Genomic DNA, 24,460 nt, shown 5'->3' on the forward strand with positions numbered 1-24,460 from the left:
GCAGGACAAATTTCTATCCCACACATTGAAACAATCCTGTGCCGTATAGGAACAAAGTTTCCTTAACCATAGCTGCCGGACAACTTAAAAAACTGCGCAAATGTGCTATTTTAAGGCACAAGCAGAAAATATGTAAAAAAGGAAACACTTTCTTCTGGCAAAATTCGGAAAAAAAAAGAAAAAAATTTTTAGAACTTATGCAAGAGGTCACATGTCCTAACATGCCTTTTAGTGCAAAAGGACGGGACTGGAATGTAAACCTCCACATATGTTTTACTCGACAAATGTCTGTGTGTTTGTCCACTGGTTATCTGGAAATGAAAACTATTTTAGATTAACCTGGAAGATGTGGAGACAAATAAGTTGTAACATAAATTTTAATGCGTTTAGTGATATTTGTAGACATACAATATTTGGTAGCCTATTGCTTTCAAAACCTTGTGCTCTTTATTCAGAACAAACATGGACACAAAATTTAACTGTTCATAAATGTTCAAAACTTTGTTTGTTAAAATATGTTGAGAAATAACATTTTTTCTGTGAGAAAACTGAATACTTTTGTAGCTCTCCCTTAAATGCATTAAGCATTTCTGAATCCACTGGTGCTTCCAAAAGATTTTCTCTGTCCATCTTTAAGAATCTTTAATGACGTTAACTCAGCTATTTCTGTGTATCGATTTTCGGTAGGAAAATGTTTGCGGTTAGTGCACCAGATCAAGGTGACAAGTGTCTTTGAAGAGTGTTATGGTCACAGGTAACATAAGCAAGCACACAGAGTTTGACTGTTTCTAAACATTCACCAAATAAACTGGAAGCCGTGACCACATCTACATTACCTTTCACACTTACATACTCCGCAATCCCCCATATGCTTGTGACGGAAAATATCTGTTACCGACACTAATAATTCCCTTCAACGTTCCACTCAGAAATGAACCTAGGGAAAAGTGTGTACTCCCGCGAGCTCCAATTTCTCTTATCTGGTCTTCACCGTCCTTCAGTGACACGTACACTGACGGCAGCAGAATCATTCTGCAGTCAGCCGCAAACGCCCGTTCTCTCCACTTACTCGACAGTAATGATCGAAGCAGATGAAATGAATTAAAATTTGTGCTGTGGCCGGGACTCGAACCCGGGGCTTCTTGCTTGCTAGGCAGAAATGCTAACCATTACACTACCACAGCACAATGGTCACCACTGCTGCACGAACTACCTAAGCTGAGTGCCCTCCCCAACTCAAACTTCAACTCATTCTTCCCTTATGTATTGTAAGACGAACATCACATCAGCCCCAGGGATTCCCATTCGAGTTCCCGTATTGTCTCCATAATCCTCACAAAGCTAGTGGTAACAAATCTAGCAACACACCTCTAAATTGCCTGGATGTCTTTCTTTAATGCAGCCTAGTGGGGATCCGAAACACTCAGTACTACTTGAGAAGGGGTCACAACAGTTTTCTATACACTGTTTCCTTTATACATGAACTATACTTGCCTAGAATTCTCCCATTACATCAGAGTTGACCATTTGCCTTCCCTATTACTGTCCTCATGTGATTATTCCATTGATTTGCAATGTGACCATCATGCAGCACACCACTAATTCTGTATTTGATCATCACACAACTGTTTCCCTTACTCATCTGCATTAGTTTACAGTTTCTGACATTCAGAGCAAGCTCCCATTTTTCATAAGGAATAGCAATTCTGTCCAGGTCACCCTGTACGTCTGTATGGTCACTAAACAACACATTCCCATACACTACAACGTCATCGGCAAACGGTTGCAGACTCTTCCTTATCGGGACAGACTGTGGGATATGTCAAAGTACAACTAAATAGTAGATCTCTCTATAGTCACTCATATGAGGTGATTATTTATTTTGAACAAACAGTAGCTCATGCAGGAAACTGTCTCTATTCAACATAGTTAACGAGGTAATTAACTTTTAATAAAGTGCATTGCAAACTTACTGAATGACCTAATTTTTAGGGCCACCATGTTCCCATCAAAAAACCCTCAATCATGGAACAAAAAGCCGTGGCGCTGAAACACAGTTGATACACCTTACAGCAATTTGTGTAAAAGGTATAAAAAATATGAACTGTTTAGCTGGATATGAGAAAAGTGTCATGTCTCCCAAATGTGACTCTATGAAGGAGCAGCTGAGCTCAGAACAGTAAGAGTCTTCCACAGCAACCATACTGCTGTAATGGCAGGAGGAATCATGTCCTGAGCATTGAATATTTTAGCTAAAAATGCTACCCAGGAATGTTGATTCTGATGAAAGGTGGCTTACTGACAGAAAGATGTAATCTCACAAACAATTTTATACAAAGAAGTAACTTGACAAATGTTTTTCATTTTTACATATATTACACAACTGTCATCGACTTTTCTACAGTTCTGTTTCCAAATCAGCAATGACACAGTTCCCAACTGATCACGCAAACTGTTGACATAATATTTGTCCTACCCTTCACTCCAAACAATATCTGCAAGTAAATTGTACCACAATTAATATGTGTGGAGTTATATCCCAGGTAACATTTTGTTAGCGAGATCACACTGTGGCACACTTGGAAAATACCCGTGGCTACATGTAATACTCTACATTTTAAGTTTGGTATACATTCTCAATTTCAGCGAACCAATAATTGCCTTAATGTAAAGAGAACACTGAGTGTCCAGTTACCACTCATTAATTTCCTTCGAAATTGACACGTAAATAGACTGCTGTGCATCAGTGTGTGGTTGATATGTTTCTGATACTTCTGTAATTAACAATATGAGAAAAATACGCAAACAATACTCAACAAAAGTCATTTTAGTGTATTTTATACATCAGCTTTCCTCACACATAATCCTATGGAGGATATTTTTGAACGCAAGATTGAATGCAAGATAAATTACTTGACATCGCAACAATGGCGTGTGTCTTTTGTGTCAACTTTTTACACACGTCCTGTGAGGGGAAAGCTGTTACTCTGCCTAACTCTCTCAATAGTCTTGCTTCGTATAGTCAAGATTTAATGACCTAGCAACAGGAGGACAACACAGTTGGTACAAGTCAAATTAACCATTGCACTTGTGCCACACACAAATGTCAACATCTTCAAACAGCAACTTCATCAGAAAGATATGCAACAATAGCTACAGAAAAATAAATTCAACGATTCTGCCATGTTTCCCAAACTGACAGTTTACCACTCCTTAGCTTGCCTATAAATATTATTTTCTTTATAATGTTTGTAATTAGACTGATGTTTAAATTCACAGTAACCACAGGACTCGAGCATCACCAACCGACTGGCATCGACAACGTGTTCACGGCAGGCTCTGTTACTCGTCGCAGACTGGTGTATTTAGGTGTCTGTGTGGTCATGTGTGTGAGGGTGTGCCGTTACACAACAAAAAGAGCAGCGATTTGAAGGCTAAAAATGGCTCTGACGATGTTAGTATTTTTTTATTTCATGCACCCGTCACAACATGTGAGAGATTGTCCTTCTGCATTTTTGTTCAATATTGATACCGTACAATACTTGTCGTCGTAACATCGACAATCAGGTAATTTCTACAAAATTATTTTCTATTTATAAGAGGAAATAACACATGTATGTAGGGGGTACTGCAGCCCTACACATCCACAGCCATCCATATATGTAGCTTGAAACTAAATAACAGCCAGCAACATTACTGAGACACGCAAAGAATTAACTTGTCATGTAGCAGCTACATTACCTCTGTCTTAATGGTCTGCAGATCACAAATAGGAATCAGATCATCGGTAGGTCCTTCAACCTGCAACAAGCCAATAATAAAAATAAAACAAAACCACATTTGATGAAATACATTTTAATCACTGGGATTTTTCAGGTAACATAAATGCAGAATCTGTATCACAAAAAGGGTGGTAAAATATGTAGAGTGAGTGTGAGTGTGTGTGTGTGTGTGTGTGTGTGTGTGTGTGTGTGTGTGTGGGAAGGGGGGGGGGGGGGCACACACATGCCCAGCATATCAAAATTCTACCCATACTGGACTGCTCACAGGTATCAGAATTACAGTGCCCCTTGTTACATGAAGAATAGGAACAGTTCGTAGTAACTGACAGAAAGTCATCAAGTAAAATGGAAGTGATTTCTGGCAATCCTCAAGTTAGTGTTATAGGCCCTTTGCTGTTCCTCATCTATATAAACTATTTAGGAGATCATTTGAGTGGTCATCTTAGATTGTTTGCAGATGATGCTGTTGTTTATCTTCTAGTAAAGGCCCCAGAGGCTCAAAACAAATTGCAAAACGATTTAGAAAAGCTATCTGTACGGTGTGAAAATTGGCAACTGACCCTGAATAACGAGAAGTGCGAGGTCATCCACATGAGTGCTAAAAGAAATCTGTTAAACTTCGGTTATACGATAAACCAGTCGAATCAAAGAGCCGTAAATTCTTTGCTAACCAAAGAAGGCATTTTATTGGCAGGACTCTTAGAAAATATAACAGATCCACTAAAGAGACTGCCTACACTATGCTTGTCCGCCCTCTTTTAGAGTACTGCTTTGCGGTGTGGGATCCTTACCAGATAGGATTGACAGAGTACATCAAGAAAGTTCAGAAAAGAGCAGCACGTTTTGTATTATCACGAAATAGGGGAGAAAGTGTCACTGAAATGACACAGGATTTGGGGTGGACATCACTAAAACAAAGGTGTTTTCCACTGCAGCAGAATGGCAGAATCTTATTGTGAAATTTCAATCACCAATTTTCTCCTCCAAATGCGAAAATATTTTGATGACGCCCACCAACATATGGAGAAACCATCACCATAATAAAATAACGGAAATCAGAGCTCGCACTGAAAGATATAGGTGTTCATTTTTTCTGCGCGCTATACAAAATTGGAATAATAGATATTTATTGTGAAGGTGGTTTAATGAACCCTCCGCCAATACTTAAATGTGATTTGCAGAGCATCCATGTAGATATAGATGAAACTGTAAAATTAGCTTTTTATTCTGAAATTCTACAGACTTGTATGTAAAATTCATACAGAAATTTTGATTTGTGCACATGTAGTGTTTTCTTTTGCTTTTTATATATGCCTGCGTGGAACATGCACTTCTATACAAAGGATGTTGCTTTGTATATGGAAATTTCAACTCACATCTTTGAGAGCACTGTTAAAATTACAAAAAGAAAGAGAGGACAGCCACATAAGGATATTACTCTGTATTGCCATTTATATCAGAAGATGATGTAAAAAGAATTACAGCCTGATCCTACGGCTACACAAATGACTTATTAAAGAGATTCAAAATGTGCAATATAGTAGATACAGAAAAATTCTTCAGGAATATTTGCAACATTCCAAGTACTAACTGATAGAAAGACTTCAAAATAAAAGTAATAAAAATTAATAGTTTTGATACTTGAAGTTTCTTCTTCAAGGATGAAGAGGAATAGATTGGAAGAGGTTGGAAATTAAGGGCCTGTCCTTCAGATTCCTGGCCAAGAGAAACAAAGCTGTCCAGAGTATGAGGGGAGACAAAGATAAAGTGAGAGGTGTCAGAGAGTAGGAAATCAAAAACAGTACACTGCACCAACTGAAAAGACAATTGAAGAGTAAAGTGGGGAGCAAAGATAGATGAAAGACAGAAAAGTAAAGTCGTGTGAATATTACAATTAAATCCTTTGAGAAGAGTGGAAAAGGAGAGGGGGGGAAACAGAGGTGGGGGGGAGGGGAGGAGGGGGAATGAAGACAAAAAAATTAAAAATGACAGAAGAAATAAATAAATTCCATAAAAAAATACTGTTCCAGTGTTCAAAGTTCTCACGAAAATAAATTCGAAAATGTAACAGAAATGCCTGCGGGACTCAAATGGGAATCTTCAAAAGAAAGATGATACAGTTATTGAGAAACCCAATCAGGTAAATTTACAGAGACTTTTACTTGAAGTAGACTCCATGGTCAGTAAGCTGCCACAATTATACATTTTGCGTGGGGATGAAGAGATCAGCATAGAAGAGATTAGGGGGCATACTGGCTGTCATTTTCCCATGCTCAGTACATGAATAGGAAGTAAACTGATAATATTGGTCAATGTACATTCCAACATGAGCTGTACAGTAGCTTGCAGAGAATAAATGAACACACAAAACAGAGGTTAAGCCAATGACAGTGAGATGCGAGGATATATCAGAGAGGAAGTACCTGCCTTATTTGATCTGTGCTACATGAGAACTGGCCATTCCTCTATTTTGTTCCGAGTGCTGACATCACCCAAAGTGAGAGGGACGTTGTACAGGATTTAAGGTGTCCTAAATTATCATCAGTATCTGCACCCTAGGTAGCAAGAAACATCATCCATTTCGATGATATACTACCGTTAAATGTGAATCAGTTTCAACAAAATTGCTCACTCTATTGGCGTTTTCAGCATCAAATGCACAAATGGGGAATCACTCTATCAACAATACAAATGGGGAAATCTACTGACTTAAGGGCCGCTGTGGAACATGTGGGAAGTGTCAGACGGTGAAACTGAGAAAGGCAAGGACTTATTTTACATCCACGACTTGTCACTAAACATTGCATCCACCACTTGTAACTAAACATAAACACTGGAGGCTCGCCTGCTCTGTGAGAACAGACAGCAATATGTCGCAAATCTGACGACAGACTACAATGCTGGTGTAGGCACAAGTGCTTTGGAAAACAGTGTCAATCTCACATTGTTGAAAGTGGGACTCCACAGCAGACGACCACAAAACGTGCCCATTTTGATCCGACACCATCAACTGCAATCGTAGTGAGGACACGGTCAATGAGATTGGAACACAGATCGACGGACATGTATCACCCGGTGAGACCAATCACGTTTCTCGCTATAACGGGTCGACGGCCGGAGACAGTGGCAACGTGTTTGCGGGCTGAGTTCACGTGAGTGATTCGTATTTTGGACGAGGGACTTTTTTGTCCAAAAGCTTAAACATTTAGCAGTCTTTTCACTGTGCACATTTCTCAATACGATAATCTACACTCTTTACTTTGTGGCTGTTACCTGATTCCACAACTTGCAGCAGTTTATTGAGCCTGTAAACCATTAATTTTACAGAGACAGACAGCACTATTAAGGAGTCACTGCACGTGAAAGGTGAGACTCTAGGATCGAAGCCTGCTCGGGAACGCAGTTCGTACCTGCCTTCGATTAAATTCCAGCTTCCACTACTCAGATTTCAAACAATGAATGCTATGCAATGCAATTATTCAAAGCGACACGAGAATAATAGAAAAATGAGGACGCACTCACCTCTTCCTCGAAGCTCAGGGGATCCCGTGCAATACTGAGGCCGTCAGGTGACTCCCATTCGTGCAGAAACTGAAAAAGAGTGAACAGAGTTAACTCTCACGTGCACATATATGTGTGTTAAGTCGTGACGTCGTCATCACTCAAATGTATTGTCTACAATGTGTTGCAAATTGCATATGCAGAGCGGACACTAAATAATTTGGTGCCCACAACAATTAATATAATTGGTACTGTCTACCCTACCTACAACACTACGTTTTAACATTAAATTTCTTAGGGGGGAATATAGTCATCTCTACCAAAACTGGATGCTGAAATTCGACTGTGAGCGTGCAGGCCAAAGAACAAAGTGTCACCAGAAAGTAAACAGAAAATACTTTCCTGTCTTGTGCCCATATAAATCTAGTGCAGCCGAAGTCCAGGTTGCCGGAGAAGCGGCAAGTAAAATGTTTCAAAATTGGTAAAAAAATGGTGCAGTTCAAGTGTATCATGTGAATAAAGTGTGATCAGAACATTCACTGGACAACCATAAAAATATTCCAGCTATGTTTCCACTTATGCTAGATGATTCATTTCACTGTTATGCAGGACAGTGTCATGGGATGCAGTGGGAATTGATCAATTAAATATTTTATTATAATTTTAAATAGCTTTAATTCATAAAATAATGCCACAACAATTATATCGATCCAAATTTTAAAAATGTATGTATGTATGTACATTCCACATCGCCTAAACCACTGGAGCAATTTCAACAAAATGTAGTATACATATTATTTACTACAAAGAATCATTGTGGGGTTAGGAACCACCTACCTATCAAAGGGGTGGGTGTGAAAAAGCAGTGTGGCACATGACATGAGAATACTTTAGTTATCCAGTATTTGAGAATGGGAACACTTGGAGACTTGCAAACAAACTTTACACATAATTCAGACCTTTACAAATCTTTTCTTCACTGACCCTCACGCCCCACAAAATGATGAAAGGAAAAAAGTTTGTCATTTACCACATTTTTCACTGTCCGTGCAGAGAAACTGCCACATGAAGCGTGACGTTTTAATTTATTACTTCTTTACTACCAATGTATTCACGAGACAGTATTCACGTATACCAATGAATGTACCACAAAAATTATATCACTGTACAACACTTGGTTCATGAGATACAACGTCATAAATATTCACATTTGCTGCTGAACGTACCTACAAAAATATATCATTGTACACGATACAGTTCAGGAGATATGATGACATAAATCCTGAGGTGCATGGGAAACTGCTGCATCATGTATGATGTTTCAATTTATTACTTCTTTACTAATGACTCTATTCACAGCACATTTCACAGATGTATAATGTCCTGTGACTAGGGAAAGTTAAAAGCACTGCAAAGTTTTAATTAACTGAATTTTAATGAATAATTAATAACTTTCACAATTTTTATGGCACCAATGACCCTGACCTATCAATTTGTAGTGCTCATTAATGCGTGTCGACAGAACAAAGTTTCGTAATGTAATTGACTTATCTGCAAGAAACAATTTATTTCAACTTTTAATTAAAATTGATATATCATTTAGCTGAGATACCTACACAATTTTGAAAGGTAGTAAGCATCGACAGACACGATTACACACCGCATACAACACTTAGTTTGTAAGACTATATTTAAATTGTCCTTTTTAACTCATAATTTACAAATCCGTATTGTTTTGCCTGTAATTAAAAAAACAGCTATGCCACTTCTGACTGTTGTCGTGGCAGTGAAACGAGCAGGAAAAATCCCTGTAAGAAAGAGAAGCCATATTGATATGTATTGTAATAATTAAGTCACAGACTCTGTGAATTGTTTTGATTGACGCAACAAAAAGACTTACATTTGTTTAACATTAATCTGTGGGCAAACTACCACACACGAATTGGAATATGACACAGTTTAATTTATTTCGTTTATATTTTTAGTGTGCACCTAGTGATGCATTCAGATTTTTAATTATATTAATACATAAAAAGTTGTAAGTAAGGTTAGTGATAGCATAAAAAACATTAAGTGGAGTATATGCACAGTTTTTCTGTGAAGGAGACTGCAGAGGGGTTAAAAGCATGGCGGGCAGCTTGCTTGTTCACACTATTCTGGATGGAGTTGCAAATGCTAGGGAGATGACTGACTGAAAAGGAAGTCCGCCACACACTCTTTGGTGGAAGAAATTTTCGCATCATCCATCGTGATGCTCTGAAATGTTTTATGTCAGCTCAGTGGGGACTTAGAGATTTTCTGCAGTGGTCGGGAATTTTTTATTTTATTGCTGCCAGTTGTTCACAAGAACTTGCATTTTTGTATGAGAAGCTGATCCGAACTTTGAATTAGTTGCACTAAGTCTGAATTTTAACACAGTTTGCCAGTGGGGGACTCTGGCACTTAGGATTAATACATTGTGTATTGATTACACTTCTGATTCTCTGAGTTGGTGTGGAGTTTAACTCTGACCAATTTTTAGTTATTTTATTCCTATATAGTGTGTTTTTAAGCATTATACTGCAGATGTGATCTACTTTCAATTCACTTAATCGTGCTGTAGCTTATTGTCACCCTATTAGTTATTGTGTGAATTTATGAACAATGAACTATATTTGTTAAGCTTAATCACTTGCAATTGGGGTGCATTATTTGAACTAGCTGTTCATATGATCAACCTAACATTGCTTTATTTTCTGAGTAATATATCAGAGACAAGTTTATTATTAATTTTATTAATAAGGAAAAAGCATCCTATAAAGGACTGAGCTTCTTTTTGTTATTCGTCACAGTTACTGCGCTGCATTAAATCAAGCAAAACATAGCAAGAAATTTTAAAGGTTTTGCAGTGGTAAAAACACATTGCATGAACTTTGCATCTGGTTGTTTTTAGCTCATACACTGCAGTGTACAGAATGTAGATAAGACATCAAAATTTTATTTAAAATTGAGAACAGAATGATACCTCAGTCACTTCATGAGTTTTATATCTGACAGACAGTCCCGCACAACGTGCCCATTTCTATCTTTGGGCATTATGAATCCTGTGGTCATAACAATCATCATATTTCACAATTGCTTCAAATGCCGAAACATTGTTTTTTGCAAATGATATCACCAGAAGAGGGCCACATGTTGGATGATAAACACTCAATTTTTTTTTTTATTCACAGAGATAGGGCAGCAGTGAGAAGTCAGTGAAATGGGACACATAAATGTGTCAACAGTGCTTTCCGCAGCACTTAAAGGGCTAATACTGTACAAAGTACCTTCCGCCTTGATGTACACACTGCCTCGCAGAGAATACATATGAATGTGAAGACAGATTAGTTATAGTACTTACCGAAGTCTCTTCCTTGACGAATATGGTCTCAATCTCTTGCTGTGGAGGCACGAGTGGGTCAGCTTCCACCTGAATGGGGAAAAAAAAAACCAGTAAGTACAGGTGTGATACAGAGTGCATCTATTGCGTACCAGAGCTTCCGTGCCACCACTCACCTCAATGATGGCACTTGTGGAGACAACCGTCAAACTAGTGTAGCAAAAATGTAATTCACCTGAAGAGCCACCAACACGTGTCCGTTGATCGACTGTCTAATTCCGACGGTCCCGTGCCCACTGCAATCTTAATTGACGGTGTCGTCGAGTCGACGTGCGAACATACAGGGGTGGTCTGCTGTGGAGCTACGTGTTCGACGATGTACGCTGAACAGTGTGCTCCAAATGACTTGTACATGCAGCAGTGTTGTGCTCTCTCGGCAGAGATACCACAGATCACCGACTAGCCAACTTTGCACAGCAGATGAGCCTCCAAACACTACACTCTGTAACATCCTACCATTCAGTGCCTAATGGCCGTTTGACTGTCTGTCTACCTCTTTCTGTAGCTGTTCACAACAGTAGCACGTAAACGTTTGACAAGCTTTACTGCTTTCGAGATACTCGTTCACAAGCTGTGGATAATAATAATCTGTCCTTCGTCAAAGTCACTTATCTATATCTACATCCATACTCCGCAAGCCACCTGACGGTGTGTAGCGGAGGGTAACTGGAGTACCTCTATCGGTTCTCCCTTCTATTCCAGTCTCGTATTGTTCGTGGAAAGAAGGATTGTCGGTAGCCTCTGTCTGGGCTCTAATCTCTCTGATTTTATCCTCACGGTCTCTTCGCAAGATATACGTAGGAGGGAGCAATATACTGCTCGACTCCTCGGTGAAGGTACGTTCTCGAAACTTCGACAAAAGCCCGTACCGAGCTACTGAGCATCTCTCCTGCAGTCTTCCACTGCAGTTTATCTGTCATCTCCGTAACGCTTTTGCGATTACTAAATGATCCTGTAACGAAGCGCGCTGCTCTCCGTCGGATCTTCTCTATCTCTTCTATCGACCCTATCTGGTACAGATCCCACACTGCTGAGCAGTATTCAAGCAGTGGGCAAACAAGTGTACTGTAATCTACTTCCTTTGTTTTTGGATTGCATTTCCTTAAGATTCTTCCAATGAATCTCAGTCTGGCATCTGCTTTACCGATGATCAACTTTATATGATCATTCCATTTTAAATCACTTCTAATGCGTACAAAGATCCGTATTGTGAGGGCTATGGTCTTTCCAGTTGTGATGTATGGATGTGAGACCTGGACCATTAGAAAGGCTGAACGGCGAAGAATTGACTCCTTCGAATTGTGGTGTTGGAGGAAACTTCTTAGAGTTCCATGGAGTGCAAAGAGAACCAACAGATCAGTTTTGGAGCAAATTAAACCAGATTTCTCCCTGGAAGGTCTAATCTTAAAACAAAAGCTGACCTACTTTGGACACACAATGCGAAGGCATGCCTCGCTGGAAAAAACATTAATGCTGGGGAAGATTGAAGGAACTAGAAGAAGAGGACGTCAGAGGATGAGATGGATCGATGGCATCACAGAAGCAATGTGTTCCAACCTGGAAGGTCTACGGGAGAAAGTGCAAGACAGGAAAAAGTGGCGTGATTTGGTTCATGGGGTCACGAAGAGTCGGAACCGACTAAACGAATAGAGAGAGAGAGAGAGAGAGAATGCGTACTCCTAGAAAATTTATGGAATTAACTTCTTCCAGTTGCTGACCTGCTATATTGTAGCTAAATGATAAGGGATCTTTCTTTCTACGTATTCGCAGCACATTACACTTGTCTACATTGAGATTCAATTGCCATTCCCTGCACCATGTGTCAATTCGCTGCAGATCCTCCTGCATTTCAGTACAATTTTCCATTGTTACAACCTCTCAATGTACCACAGCATCATCCGCAAAAAGCCTCAGTGAACTTCCGATGTCATCCACAATGTCATTTATGTATATTGTGAATAGCAACGGTCCTACGACTCTCCCCTGCGGCACACCTGAAATCACTCTTACTTCGGAAGACTTCTCTCCATTGAGAATGACATGCTGCGTTCTGTTATCTAGTAACTCTTCAATCCAATCACACAATTGGTCTGATAGTCCATATGCTCTTACTGTGCTCATTAAACGACTGTGGGGAATTGTATCGAATGCCTTGCAGAAGTCAAGAAACACGGCATCTACCTGGGAACCCGTGTCTATGTCCCTCTGAGTCTCGTGAACGAATAGTGCGAGCTGGGTTTCACACAATCGTCTTTTTCGAAATCCGTGCTGATTCCTACAGAGTAGATCTCTAGTCTCCAGAAAAGTCATTGTACTCAAACATAACACGTGTTCCAAAATTCTACAACTGATCGACGTTAGAGATATAGGTCTATAGTTCTGCACACCTGTTCGACGTCCCTTCTTGAAAACCGGGATGACCTGTGCCCTTTTCCAATCCTTTGGAACGCTACGCTCTTCTAGAGACCTACGCTACACCGCTGCAAGAAGGGGGGCAAGTTCCTTCTCGTACTCCCTGTAAAATCGAACTAGTATCCCATCAGGTCCAGCGGCCTTTCCTCTTTTGAGCGATTTTAATTGTTTCTCTATCCCTCTGTCGTCTATTTCGATATCTACCATTTTGTCATCTGTGCGACAATCTAGAGAGGGAACTACAGTGCAGTCTTCCTCTGTGAAATAGCTTTGGCAAAAGACATTCAGTATTTCGGCCTTTAGTCTGTCGTCCTCTGTTTCAGTACCATTTTGGTCACAGAGTCTCTGGACATTTTGTTGTGATCCACCTGCCACTTTGACATAAGACCAAAATTTCTTATGACTTTCTGCCAAGTCAGTACACAGAACTTTACTTTCGAATTCATTGAACACCTCTCGCTTAGCCCTCCTCACACTACATTTTGCTTCGCGTTATTTTTGTTTGCCTGCAAGGCTTTGTCTATGTTTATGTTTGCTGTGAAGTTCCCTTTGCTTCCGCAGCAGTTTTCTAACTCGGTTGTTGTACCACGGTGGCTCTTTTCCATTTCTTACGATCTTGCTTGGCACATACTCATCTAACGCATATTGTACGATGGTTTTGAACTTTGTCTACTGATCCTCAACACTATCTGTAGTTGAGACAAAACTTTTGTGTTGAGCCGTCAGGTACTCTGTAATCTGCCTTTTGTCACTTTTGCTAAACAGAAAAATCTTCCAACCTTTTGTAATATATCTATTTACGGCTCAAATCATCGATGCAGTAACCGCTTTATGATCGCTGATTCCCTGTTCTGCGTTAACTGTCTCAAATAGTTCAGGTCTGTTTGTCACCAGAAGGTATAATATGTTATCGCCACGTGTCGGTTCTCTGTTTAACTGCTCAAGGTAGTTTTCAGATAAAGCACATAAAAAAATTTCACTGGATTCTTTGTCCCTGCCACCCGTTATGAACGTTTGAGTCTCCCAGTCTATATCCAGCAAATTAAAATCTCCACCCAGAACTATAACATGGTGGGGAAATTTACTCAAAATATTTTCCAAATTATCCTTCAGGTGCTCAGCCACAACAGCTGCTGAGCCAGGGGGCCTATAGAGACATCAAATTACCATGTCTGAGCCTGCTTCAACAGTGACCTTCACCCAAATTATTTCACATTTTGGATCTCTGTCAATTTCCTTCGATACTATTGCACTTCTTATCGCTATAAACACGCCTTCCCCTTCACTGTCCAGCCTGTCTCTGCGGTATACATTCCAATCTGAGTGTAGGATTTCATTACTGTTTACATCTGGTTTCAGCCAACTTTCTGTCCCTAGTACTATATGGGCGTTGTGACCGTTTATTAGTGAGAGCAGTTCTGGGACCTTTCTATAGACGCTCCTGCAGTTTACTATTAGCACATTAATATTGTTATTCCCTGTTGCATTTTGCCTACTCCTACCTTTCCGCTTCTCAGGAGGCATTTTGTCGAGTCTAGGGAGGGAATTCTCTAACCTCCCTAACCTAAAAGACCCACATGTGCACTCCACACGTACTCTGCTACCCTTGTAGCCGTTTCCTGTGTGTGTCAACGGATTTCCCCATTCTAAGGCCATATCTTCCCTAGGGTGATCCCCCATCCGTGTCTGCTCTGCTTACGTACTTCTGTTACCACATAACATGCCCGCAATGCCACAAGACGACATGCAATGTTGCAGTGGGCAGTGGGCACAACGTTTTTGCTTATTAATGTACAGTGTACAGTGCACACTATCTCCACAAACACAGAAAGTTGATAGCTAAAAAGAAATTCAAACTTTCACTTGTTGGGCCTGTCGGCACCACCAAGTGGCGACAAGTCCGAGTTTCCTTAGCTGTGTGACAGGGGCACCTGCCCACTGCACCGCAATCAGTGAAGTGTGCACCTGTGTGATGACAAATAACGAAACTGCCAGCCACGAGTTTTTCTGCAGCGCACGTAGAGTGGTGAGAACGCCACTCGGCAGGTTCGGCATGTGGATTTGGTGCTGTAGTGTACACGACATAAATAAATATGTTGTGACAACTACAAATCTGTGGCAGACTGAGACTCAAACCTAGATTTTCCGCTTACCTGTCAGCAATCGCCTCGAAACTTGACTCGAGCTTTCACTGCCACTTACATTTCCTCCAATGATTTTGCAACATTACCACCAGAGGTTCTCCTGTCACAGGCCGCACGGGGACAGAAAAGGACAGCGGAGCTGTGGCTCAGCCAGTCTCACGAGAGGAATACAGTTTGAAGCGAGTTAAAAGAATTGATCAACGGGGATGAAATCAGTGTATCACACTTAAGACATTCCTGCTTTGATTAAATCACCAAGGGAGATAGAGGGGGAGAGAGAGAGAGAGAGAGAGAGAGAGAGAGAGAGAGATAAGAGATTATTGCAATGTACTTAAAATTATTCAGGAGCATGGATCAACACCCTAGTCTACTGATGATTGTAATTACTACATTATTTGCAAAAGATCTGGGTTTTGTGAGCATCAGGTGCAAATGGTTAATTTTTTAATTCAATCCAACTTTTGTAATTTTTACATTTATTCACATTTTCTCGAACTCGTAACATTTTACACACATCTTTCCACTCGGTTTGCTCAGCCACCCCTTCACACACTGCTAGCCACGCTGCTACTGCCTTCCATACTACCCGACGAACAAATACTGCGATATAACACAAGCTTTCGCCAAAATTCTTGTCACAAAGTAAAAATAGAGATGCATTTTACATGGAAAGAAAATACAACAGAAAGATTTATGTAGAACAACAATCACACTGGGCTTATACCAAGGTTATAAGTTAGGGTATTACTTAAAAATAAAAATTACCGTCACGAAGAACCCTCCAATCTACGAACACGATTATTCCACTATAATTTACCACTTAGCTACTAATTTACCACTTACCTACAAGTCTAATTGTCAGTGTGGAGAATGATCCGTCAATATTTATTCAAAACTGTATGGGAAGATGCTCATTAAATTGCCAGATTAATTCTTCATCTACACTGAAGGATCCCAGCAAACATCAAACCACTGTGTAGGATGCGTCTTTTACGGTCCACAGTCACGACGATATACAAAACTAGCAAACCCGGCAATATTTCGAGACTGCTAAATAAGTATTGTCGACATACTGCTGGGTTGTGCGGGTGCTACGAATAACAGCCAATGGGTCCCACTATAAAAAGAAATGGCATCACCAGCCGTCAGTCCCGGTTATCAGGCCGTACGGCAGGTGACAGTCGGGTCGGAATCCCACTGCCGTCCGCAGTGTCTCCAGACACGTCTTCGGCCTGGACTCACTCTGACTGAAGTAGAATTGTCTTCAGTGATCAGTACCACATCAAACTGAGCCCTGACGACCGGCACAGATGTGCCTCGGACAGTGGCGGAATGACGACCGGGAGTGCCGTCGCTTACAGTGGCAGGTCCCATTTGGTCGTTATTCGTAGTACCCTCACGGCACAGCAGTACTTTGACGTTGTTCTACATCCCATTTTGTTGCCTTCTGGGTTGGGCCACCACGGGCTTACAGTTTGACGAGACAATGCCCACTCGCACACGGTTCTGCTCGTCTCTGTGCTCTTCAAACCCTATCTCGGCTGGCGAGGTTGCCGGAAATCTCCACCGAGGACGTCTGGAGCATTACGAGCAGGGATGTACAATCGGCTCAGGATTTTGACGATCCGACGTGTCGACTGGCCGGAGTTCGGCACGATATCTTCCCGGAGGACGTCCGACGTCTCTATTGTCTGATACCGAGCCGAACAAATGCTCGCACGAGGGCCAGAGGTGGATCAGTGCGTTATTGACTTGTTCAATTTGTTAAGATTATCCTTATATGAATCGTCAAAGTTTATTTTTTTTATTTGCCTGTGTAAAGTCACCATTTAATAGGGGTTGTTTTCTTGTGCTAAATAAAACTGAGAATGTCAGGGCACATCCTTGCCTAAACGGACTATTCCTACATCACCTTGTTTAATATTTCACATTTATTTGTGCTTTGCTCTTTAGTCATCGACTGTTCATTAAGACGGGATTTCATCATTTAAAAAATTTATTAGGGCACAATGCAACAGCGCACAACCACATCCCTAGGTTAGCAAATTAGGCACTGAATTAATACACTGTGTGGGGCCCTCCCGTGGTCACGTAGCAACAAACTGAAGGAACGTATCTGGCATAGATCGAGTGGTTACAGTTGACCTCTGATTTGTGAAAAGAGTGGAGAGTTCAGCAGAATTAGGTCGTAACTACACACCTGATAGAGAGTTACAAAGATGTCACAATACTGTGGGGACAAAATGATAACACTTGGTCGCACAAATAAAATGAAGAATGTATTTTATTTTCAGAACTTCGGAGAAAATTTTCAAGTTCACACAAATAAAGTGAGTCAGAGAATGTACTTCACCTGAGAAGTTTTTACCCCGAGTAAAAGGGTGGGCGAAGTTGCTCTGCACGAAGAACATACTCCAGTTTCGTACGAATTAAACTAGACGAGTTTCTCACAAGCGGACAACATTCTCTGTTTTTTGAAGTGAGCTCTGTAGCATACTTCGAGCTGAGTAGCTTCTGATTAGATGAAGTTTGTTTTTTTTAAGCAAAATGGCAGAATTTATGTTGCTAAGTAGGGAAAAAAAGATATACGTAGACCAAAGAAATAATCAAGACAGAAACTGTAGTAGCGGATATGGGTTTAAAAATAAAAACATTGTTTGGGTGGTGAGCTTTCTTCCTGATGATCGTGAAGGAAGAGGTGGGAGGCGGGGGCGGGGGGCACCTTTCAAACAAAGCAAAAAAGAAAACATTTATGCACTATTTAGCAGACTCAAGTTTCCAGACTGATTTACGAGATGACTTAAGTATGCACCAGACAACAGTGTCACTAACATTTTCAGATGTTCAGTCTCACATTTTCTCACAGGGTAAAACTTATATTTTGATACGTTACAAATAAGCAGGTAGATCAGAAAGATTAATAACTGGGTTATTACACACCTAGTGATCTGTTTCTTGTAACAAATCTGCACGGGCAACCGCTTAAGTACTTGATGCATAAGTGGACCATTATGAGCCATATTTAACCAAAATTATCACCCAACAGTGGAAACTGGAGGCTGGAATACCACGATTAATAGGAAAAGAATAGATTACTACTCATCATAAGGATGACATGCCGAGTTGTGGACAGGCACAATGGAAATACTGTTACACATTTAGCTTTCAACCAAAACCTTCTTCAGAAAATACGACACACACACACACACAAACACACACAAACACACACACACACACACACACACACACACACACACAGAGAGACAGAGAGAGAGAGAGAGAGAGAGAGAGAGAGAGAGAGAGAGAGAGAGAGAGAGAGAGAGAGGGGCCTGCCATTCCCAGCAGATAGAGCAACGGTCACCTGTGCATGAGGTGAGCTTGATTGTGTGTGTTTTGTTTCCCAAAAAAGGTTTTGGCCGAAAGCTGAATGTGATAACAGTCTTCCCACTGGGCCTCTCCACAACTCAACTTGTCACCCCTTACAGCGAGTGGTAATCTATCCTTTTCCTAATATTGTCAAAATTATGTGACATAAGAGTTTCTGTTTTGAAAAGATGAAAATGTGATGTATTGTCAAGATTTTGTCCACATATTGTGTTCACCCAACTTCAATAACAAAAAAGTTTCCTGCATGATGAAAATTCAGTAACACGGTTAGAAAATGCATTATTGTAATCTGTCCATAACTGTCTTAATAATTTGTTGCCACACATAAAAGTAAAACCAAATAAAAGTGCGACTCTTCCAGAACAGGGCAATGCCATTTCCGTATCTGTACACTGAATATTTTTCTCCCTAGTGAGCAGGCTGAATGAAACGTAAGATTATGCGTGTGTCCTGTGCCAGATGTGGCATAAGATACACAGTGAGAACCTCGTGGAGGGGAAGGGGAGGCAGTGAGAACGGCAGCTCTACACGCAGATACCGAAAACAGTGCTGCCAACAACGCTCTGCGCCGCTACACTTTCTGTGGAAGGACGGCACTGCCCGCAGAAAGCACCTCTCCTATCCTGCCAATTCACATCAGATTTATAGAATACCCCGGACGATTTCGAGGGATTGACTGTACCGGAATAATTCGTGTTCGTGCTGTCACAGGGCTCGTCGGTCTAGAGAACTCGGACACAGAATAAGCTTTGAGTAAAGTTGAGAAGTTTCTCAGTAAATGTTGTTTTGGTCTGAGGATATTCTCCAAAGAACTTTCTCACTTTTATCTGTATTACCTGTGAACTCAGCTGGTAATGCACAAACTCTGGAACAATTAGCAAAACGGTAATTGTGGCAAAGTTTTTGGCAATTTCAAGTGAAGCCTCAGTAAATAACCATTGTAAGTACTGGGAAATCCAAAACAAATCTCACACAGTAGGCGTATTGCAACAGGTACACATCTGCAGCCAGGTAAATGCGACGGGAGAGTCACACAGAGCAGCGGCGAGCACTCACCACTGTCAGGTCGAACGCGGCCCGCGTGTCCTGCCTGTGCGCCTCCGTCACCTGCCGCTCTACGAGCTCTCCCTCGGGCGGAGAGGCAGGAGCGGCCCAACCGGATTCGGCGTCTCCCTCCGTGCAGCCGTCGCGGACCGTATCCCGCGCGGCCGACGAATCCCGCAGTGGGGACTCGGGCCGACCGTGCTCCGCTTCGCGGTGTGCATCTACTTCCGGCAGAGTTCTGAAGCTCATGCCGCAATCTGGAAAAATTACAACACGAACCTGCAAACTGTGACTGCAAACTGACTTTCAAAATAGATACACCTGCTAAAGCATCTACAGGTTCGAATCCCCTCTGAGACACGGCGAGGTGGAACGCGTCCACTTCTTACGTATTCTTTCTCGTCTGTTTTCTACTCTACAAGTAACGCATATACTGTGACTGACTGAAATTGCTAAATTCTTATCCATTCTAGAATGAGATTTTCACTCTGCAGCAGAGTGTGCGCTGATATGAAACTTCCTGGCAGATTAAAACTGCGTGCCGGACCGAGACTCGAACTCGGGACCTTTGCCTATCGCGGGCAAGTGCTCTACCAACTGAGCTACCCAAGCACGACTCACGCCCCGTCCTCACAGCTTTACTTCTGCCAGTACCTCGTCTCCTACCTTCCAAACTTTACAGAAGCTCTCCTGCGAACCTTGCAGAACTAGCACTCCCGAAATAAAGGATATTGCGGAGACACGGCTTAGCCACAGCGTGGGGGAAAGGTTCGCAGGAGAGCTTCTGTAAAGTTTGGAAGGTAGGAGGCGAGGTACTGGAGGAAGTAAAGCGGTGAGGACGGGGCGTGAGTCGTGCTCGGGTAGCTCAGTTGGTAGAGCACTTGCCCGCGAAAGGCGAAGGTCCCGAGTTCGAGTCTCGGTCCGGCACACAGTTTTAATCTGCCAGGAAGTTTCTTATCCACTGTCTATTTCTCTACACTTCATTATTGAATGTACTGTTTTGAGACTACTGATAACAGTATTAGTTTTATGGGAACATTTTATTTCACAAAATATCCTAAATTTACGACTCACTAAAACGTGTGCTTTTAAAAATTCGACCCCCACCTAATACATTCCATTCTGGATTTTCTACTGTTTGTTTCTAGATTGACATAACTTATACGAAAGCTCTCATTATTCTCTTTCGAACAAATATTTCACTTTCTCCTAAAACTTAATATTTAAAAAGTTATACTTACTCAAAATTACCATGCTTTTGAAAGTCCAAATGTTAAAATAACAAGGTCCAAATTGCACTGTTATTGTTCTGTAGCCCCAATTTGTCTGTTTCCAAAACTACATCCTTTTAATAAAATAACAAATTACTTTGGGAAATATCCTTCAAGCCAGGAAATTTAAATAGCCAGAAAATTCTCTGTGGGCTTCAGAAACTTCCGTTCATAAAAAATACCTATCACTTAGCCCTTTTTTTTTTTTTTACAGTTAATTGTTAGTTAAAATAACTACACCATCTATCGAAGATTTTGTCTGTTCTTTTATGAAAATATATAAAAAATGTTAGTTACTTCTGCTGCCACTTGTAAAACAGAGATATAAGAGGCACAGTACCAGATCAGTAACTTTACAATCGGTCTACAATGTCAAAGGCACTTAAATTTACCTTATCTATCACGATGTCATTAATCTGATTGTAAATGCCCGACACATGCTATGTCGGTCATGTAAGATATCTGTTTATATAACCTTGAATAAAAATGGCTCTGAGCTCTATGCGACTTAACTTCTGAGCTCATCAGTCGCCTAGAACTTAGAACTAGTTAAACCTGACTAACCTAAGGACATCACACACATCCATGCCCGAGGCAGGATTCGAACCTGCGACCGTAGCGGTCGCTCGGCTGCAGACTGCAGCGCCTAGAACCGCACGGCCACTCCGGCCAGCTTAACCTCGAATACAGGGTGATTCAAAACAACTTTTATGAACTTTAGACACACGTCCCTTCCATCAAAACAGGAAAAAAGTTCATTTAAAGATACATCCAAAATACCTTCAATTTTCAATTACTACTGAAAAGTTATGTTTAACAGCTTTCCAGATAGAACCCGACAAGTTTTCTTTATTTTGTGTGTGCCTGTCGACACCTCAGTGCTTCTGCTTTTCGGTGAGTGGTCTCCTACATACAATTTGGTTGGAAATAAATAAACAATATATAAATAAATGTTTTATTGCCCTGTTATGATACTACAGTTACACAGCTGTGCAAATATCTAAATGAGGGAACAATTTTAACCACTGTAGGCTGTCAGTTTCATTCCTTTAATGCACCTTGCATATAAAGGAATAAAACCGACAGCCTACGGTGGTTAAAATGATTCCATCATTTAGCCAATACACTGGGGCTGTGCACTTGTACATGAACAAATTATTGCCAAAAGGATGTCTGTGACAGCCACCAGCTATGTCACCAATGCTACTCTGCAGCTGTTTGTCATTACATCGTGTCAGTTGTCCATCCGTCAGCTGAGTTTGACCTCTAGTTGTAGGGGTGACAATGCAGGACCGCCACCACAATGCAATGTTTACAAATTCCAGAGATCGGATTATCGCAAGAGTGTCCCCTCCACACGACGCGTTCCGTGTGCGTGAAGTGTCGGTGACATTATTCCGGTGGCCTGACTGTACAAATGTGATAAATATAAAGATGGCACACCGAGGGCATCGTGTCCAAAAATATATTTCTTCTACAACACTACATTAAGAAAATGCAGAAAACCAGCTATGTATCCACAGTTTAACAGTCCTTCAAATCACACTTAACTAATAGCTATTCCTTCAAAAACGGTCACATGGGAAAGCCATTTCTGTTAAATATTATTTGTACAGGGGGGGGGGGGGGGAGGGGGGGGGGGAAGGGGGAGGAGGAGGATGAAGCACTCAGAAGACATGGTACAGTATTGATGTAACTCAGTACACCTATACACCACTGGCAGTTATGTAAACAATTACAGTTGCAATTCTCTGTGACCGGTAGAACGGCGACCAGGTGAATTAGCGTTGTTCGTGTTTAGTGTTATAAGTGGTCCTGGTAGGATGTCAGATATTTGAGTGATTACTGTGAAGTACGAAGAGATGCCGCATACTCGTATAGGGCAGTGTTATCAGGACTCAGCTGCAAAGGGTGTCGTCGTGGGTTTCCAATTGGCCAGCTGGTCAAATCTTGCAATATCGAGACTAGCGGTGCATTCAGATACGACAGTGGTTCACTGTCAGACTGCGTGGTGTAATAGGACTAGTTACAGGGTAGTTGATAGATGCTTTGATACCACTAAAAGTTTTATCAGATCGTACATTAGCCAATCCACAACATGTAATGGACAGAAGTTAGAAAGACTGTTAATTTCTATCAGCAAATGAAATTGTTTGGTTCAATTATACACTTAGTCAACATCATTAACATTGTTTTGGATCATTTAAGTTACAAATAGTTGAAAAACCTCATGTTGTGACTCGATATTGTAGTGGCGTGGCTAGACAGCCAAGCCACTGTAAGGTAGCCGAAATGCACGCTGTTAAAGCTCACGCAAACTGTCGTGAGGTCTGGAACAGGTCAGAGAAATAAGACTAGCAAAACAGGAGGTAACTGGTAGACTACTTAACTTTAATCCACAATTGGTGAACATCTCTCGTTACTGTACATGCTTCATTAGATACATAGCAAAGAATAATGGCGCCTTGCTAGGTCGTAGCAAATGACTTAGCTGAAGGCTATGCTAACTATCGTCTCGGCAAATGAGAGCGTGATTGTCAGTGAACCATCGCTAGCAAAGTCGGCTGTACAACTGGGGCGAGTGCTAGGGAGTCTCTCTAGACTAGACCTGCCGTGTGGCGGCGCTCGGTCTGCAATCACTGACAGTGGCGACACGCGGGTCCGGCGTATACTAATGGACCGCGGCCGATTTAAAGGCTACCACCTAGCAAGTGTGGTGTCTGGCGGTGGCACCACAGATATACTCTCATAAATTTCAGCCTCACGATTGCATTACTACATTCCCACAGAAATGTTAGGAGAAATATCCAAGTTGTAATTAAACCAATAACTAACAAGCAAAGTTTGTAAATTTCGGCATACCTAAAGACAGACTTTTGGAACCACTATCAGTCACCAGATGTATTTAATTTAACTTGTGCACTTTACGTATCATGCCAATAACGAAAAACCAATTGGATCAGTTGTGATTAACTTTTTCATTAACGATTCTTGAACATTCTGATGTAAACACTATTGATTTTCAGTCACTTTGATACTATGAAATTATCATACAGAACTTAAACCTGGAAGTCAATTTTGGCATTTTCTACTGCACCTCAGTAAATGTCTGGAATAAAATCAGACACTAAATCAAGATGCGAGGAATGATTTCACGATAGGTATTGTTATTGTAACTTCAAAACCAAATTTCCACACAAAAGTCAAAAGAAATATTTAAATATGTACTGAGAATGAATCGTCGTTCATTATCTTTAAAACTGTACTAACAGTTTGTTGTAAATCATTAAGTTTTCATTATAAATCAGTAAATGTAACTCTTTTTGACAACAGGCCAAAGAACATATACTGTTAAGACAGGGCATATACTGAGCAATGCAAAGCCCTCGCAATCAGTCCAGTTCGGCTAACGATTCATCACTGTGTTGGAGAACATTATTTTAACATCCATCACATACCAAATCCAGGCAAATCTGCACTGTACATTCGTCACTAAGG

The 24,460-nt window shown here is 41.0% G+C and overlaps 1 protein-coding gene and 1 non-coding gene across 2 annotated transcripts in view; both read right to left on the reverse strand.

Annotated features, from left to right (window-relative positions):
- LOC126426758 (uncharacterized) overlaps positions 1–24,460 on the reverse strand; it is a 441,752-nt gene that overhangs the window by 49,913 nt on the left and 367,379 nt on the right. The window contains exons 26-29 of the mRNA XM_050088747.1: positions 19,704–19,948; positions 10,666–10,734; positions 7,305–7,373; positions 3,742–3,801 (exon numbers count right to left, since the gene is read on the reverse strand). Coding sequence (XP_049944704.1) covers positions 3,742–3,801; positions 7,305–7,373; positions 10,666–10,734; positions 19,704–19,948 — 443 coding nt within the window. The remainder of the gene's footprint in view (positions 1–3,741; positions 3,802–7,304; positions 7,374–10,665; positions 10,735–19,703; positions 19,949–24,460) is intronic.
- Trnaa-agc (transfer RNA alanine (anticodon AGC)) lies at positions 1,112–1,184 on the reverse strand. The gene has a single exon. It is a non-coding gene; the product is annotated as a tRNA-Ala (tRNA).

This window comes from Schistocerca serialis, chromosome 11 (genome assembly GCF_023864345.2).
Source record: "Schistocerca serialis cubense isolate TAMUIC-IGC-003099 chromosome 11, iqSchSeri2.2, whole genome shotgun sequence".
NCBI lineage: Eukaryota > Metazoa > Arthropoda > Insecta > Orthoptera > Acrididae > Schistocerca > Schistocerca serialis.